Source organism: Nicotiana tabacum, chromosome 21 (genome assembly GCF_000715075.1).
Source record: "Nicotiana tabacum cultivar K326 chromosome 21, ASM71507v2, whole genome shotgun sequence".
In the NCBI taxonomy this organism is placed as follows: domain Eukaryota; kingdom Viridiplantae; phylum Streptophyta; class Magnoliopsida; order Solanales; family Solanaceae; genus Nicotiana; species Nicotiana tabacum.
Window position 1 is genome coordinate 72,462,674 of NC_134100.1, and position 3,844 is coordinate 72,466,517.

The 3,844-nt window shown below is 40.1% G+C and overlaps 2 protein-coding genes across 2 annotated transcripts; both read right to left on the bottom strand.

Annotated features, from left to right (window-relative positions):
* Positions 1-1,210: 1,210 nt before the first annotated feature.
* On the bottom strand, positions 1,211-2,598 carry LOC142175292 (uncharacterized). Its single transcript, XM_075241879.1, has 3 exons — positions 2,009-2,598; positions 1,546-1,873; positions 1,211-1,432 (listed from the first exon to the last, which is right to left on the bottom strand). The coding sequence occupies exons 1-3, from the start codon at positions 2,596-2,598 to the stop codon at positions 1,211-1,213; spliced, it is 1,140 nt and encodes a 379-aa protein (XP_075097980.1).
* A 63-nt stretch (positions 2,599-2,661) lies between these two features.
* LOC142175293 (uncharacterized) lies at positions 2,662-3,488 on the bottom strand. The gene is made up of 2 exons (XM_075241880.1): positions 3,116-3,488; positions 2,662-2,747 (listed from the first exon to the last, which is right to left on the bottom strand). The coding sequence occupies exons 1-2, from the start codon at positions 3,486-3,488 to the stop codon at positions 2,662-2,664; spliced, it is 459 nt and encodes a 152-aa protein (XP_075097981.1).
* Between the last annotated feature and the right edge of the window lie 356 nt (positions 3,489-3,844).

Genomic DNA, 3,844 nt, shown 5'->3' on the forward strand with positions numbered 1-3,844 from the left:
ATTTACCAAATTTCGACATCAACTTGACCCTCAAATCTTCAAATTAAACCAAGATGGTTTTCTAAATTTTTCAACCCAATTTACTAATTAAATGTTAAAAACAACCATGGATTCGGGTAAATTAACCAATATGAGTTAAGAAGACTTACCCCATTGTTTTCCTTGAAAATCTCCCGAAAATCACCTCTTCTCGAGTTCATTTTCAGAACATAAAGTTTCTTTCCAGGCATTTCTTCTTCGCGAACGCGGAAGCTTCCTCGCGTTCGCGAAGCACAAAATTGTGCTGCCCGAATTTCCTCCTTTGCGAACGCGAGCCTGGTCTCGCGAACGCGAAGACCAAATTTACCCCAGGCCGGCTTTCCCTTCTGCGAACGCGAGCGCGAACGCATATCTTTGCCCTTCAATTGTTCGCGAACGCGTGCCCTCGGTCGCGAACGCGAAGCATAAAATGGCCCAGTCTAAATTTCCTATTCACGAACGCTAGACTCCCCTCGCGAACGCGATGAAGGAAACTAGATACATGCATCAGAAAATTCCAACAGCTATTTAAGTCCAAATTTTGATCTGTTAACCATCCAAAACTCATCCGAGGTGCCCGGGACCTCAACCAAATACACCAACAAGTCCTAAAATATCATACGAACTTAGTAGAAACCTCAAATCATATCAAATAACGCTAAAATAAAAAATTACACCCCAATTTAAGCTTAACGAAAACTAACGAATTCCAACTTGTACATTCGATGCCGAAACCTATCAATTAAATTCCGATTGACCTAAAATTTTTCACACAAGTCATAAATGCCATAACGGAGCTGTGAAAATTTTCAGAACTGGATTCCGACTCCGATATCAAAAAGTCAACTCCTCGGTCAAACTTCCAAACTTAAATTTCTATTTTCCCCATTTCAAGCCTAATTTAGCTACGGGCTTCCAAATAATTTTCCAGAAATGCTCCTAAGTCCAAAATCACCATACAGAGCTATTGGAATTATCAAAACTCTATTTCGGGGTCGTTTACCCATAAGTCGACATCCGGTCACTATTTTAACTTAAGCTTTAAACCTTGGAACTAAGTGTTCCAATTCATTCCAAAACCTCACCGGACCCGAACCAATCATCCCGGAAAGTCACATAACAACTAGAAAGCATAAATTGAGCAGTAAATGGGGGAATGAGGTTGTAATACTCAAAACGATCGGCCGGGTCGTTATATTGGTTTGGCCAAAACATAGAGCCACACCTCCTCCAAAGTACCTGCAAAATTAACAAACATGTTAGAGAAAACATCCTTCCTTCTCTCCTCCCTTAGGATTTGAGTTGGAAGGGTCATGTCATCTCTATCCCCTATTTCTTGCCTCCTTTCTCCATAATACCTTCTCCTCCTCTTCACTAGTATGATCTCCTCCTCATCCTCCATATCATCTAGCACCTTCATCAATTAGTATTTGACTTGGCAACTCTTTCCCTCAAATAGGGTATTTGAAGTTTGTCATTATTTAGAATCCTTCTCCCTTGTATGTCTAGTTCCCAAAATGAATGTACCTGTTGTATATGTTGTTGGTCCAAGGTCAAGTTTGCTAGATGATCAGCTAACTTGTTGCCTTCCCTCAGTTCATGGACTATATGAAGTACACCCCTAGACAGTAATGTTTTAATTTCATCAACCTGATTGGCTATGCTCCAAGGTGGTTCCCAAATTTCATCCAGCATATTTTTCATAAGCAAAGAATCAGTTTCAATTATGCATGGAGGAAATTGCATTGGAATAATATACCTCAGGGCCTCCAGAATAGCTTGTGCCACTGCTATGTTGTTTGTTGCATCCTCTACTGCATCTTGCTGGGCATAGATGAGGTCTCCTATTCCACCCCTTATGCGAAAACCATATGAAGCTCCTCCATTGTCTCATCTACAAGCCCCATAAGTATTGCATTTTATCCAACCCACAAGAGGTAATTTCCATAACACCTTAGTATAACCTAGTTTAGGAACATGATGTGCTAACTTGTCATGTAGGTCTGGCCAGTTTGCTGTGACACCCTTGATGCCTGGTCTCCTCACTTTCAGCAGCATTTGGATGGAGGTTGATATCTGGATAATCAACCTATTAATAGATACATATTTCCCATGCATTCCAGAATTCCTATTCTTCCACAAGTGCCAGACAATCAAGCTTGACAATGCTTGGTATACTGCCTTCAAACCTGTATTTCCCAATTTGTTCCACCATTCATTTATCAATTGTACCAGCTGCTTCCCTTGTGTTTTGAACCCTGCAGGTGCACCAAAGTAATTCCACACAGACCTGGCAGCTAGAGATGTCAAGAAGACACGAGGTAGCATTTCTTCTTTAGGATTCCTACAACTCCAACATGTTGATGCTCTGCAGTACCCCAACCTTAAGATCCAATCATCTAAAGGCAACTTTGCTATCCACAACCTCCACATGAAGAAACTAACTTTAAAAGGCAATCCCTTTACCCAAAAGAACTTGTATAGCTTGCTCTCCTCTCTTTTCTTCCTTATGTATTGCCAAGCAGACTTCACAGTAAATTGGCCATTTGTTTCTAAATTCCACCAAGGCTTATCCTTCATTGAGTGATCTGAAGGTGGTGTGATTGTCTCTAGGATATGGTCAGCTAACTCCTCAGATAGTAGCTACCTCAATAGCACTTCATTCCATGTCCCATTCTCCACCACATCTTCCACATGCTTTATAGATTCATCACACAAATGATCTGGACCTGAAGCATGGTAAAGAGCTCCAAGTCCAGTCCAATTATCATACCAGAAGTAGGAGCTACCATTCTTCAGTTGCCATCACAATTGATTCTCCACCTCATGTCTTATTTGTAGTTTTTTCCTCCACACATAGGATCCATTTCTCCAAGGAACTAGCACCTCATTAACCTTCTTGAAGTATTTGTTTCTCATAAATGTAGACCATAATGTGTCTTTTGTTCTATAGTTCCACCAAAGCTTGGCAAACATTACCTTAGACACATCATGTAAGGATCTAAAGACAAGACCTCCCTTACTTTTAGGCAGACATAAATTATCCCATGAAGCCCAATGTCTAGCCTTTCCATTGCCTAAATTGCTCTACTAAAACCTAGCAAAATCTTATGTAACTGATTGATCATATATGCTGATGGGTTAACAACTGACAAAAGATGAATTGGCATGCTCTCTAGCACATGTGCAATCAAGACTGCCCTACCACCAATTGATAGTAGCTTACCCTTCCATGATGATAATCTCTCATGTAATTTGAAGATGATGACCTTGTAGAAATCTTTCTGCTTCATGCTGTAAAATATAGGGCATCCCAAATATGTGAATGGAAAGGGATGTCTTTGAAACTTAGTAATCAAATGGACTGTGTTAGCTTCATCTGCAGGTACATCTTCATGCATATAAAAGAAAGGTTTTTCTTTGTTGATCTTTTGACCTGAAGCTGTCTCATATTCCTCCAATACATTCATGATAAGCTAAACTGCCCCATAATGAGAAGAACAGAAAATAATTATGTCATCTGCATAGGATAAGTAGTTGATGTTTTGACTCCACTTTGGCATACCAAATCCTATGAAATTAGGATTGTCAAACAAGGCATCCAAGGCTCTCCCAAGCACTTCAACTGCTAGAATGAATAATGTAGGAGAGAGAGGATCACCTTGCTTAACTCCCCTTGAAGATTTTAGGAAGCCATTGTCCTGCCCATTCAAGAGAATTGAGTACCAATTGTTAGACACTAATCTAAAGATCATGTCAATGAACACCTCTCCAAATCCCATTTGTCTCAGCACCTTTGTCAAAAACAACCACAAGACTCTATCAT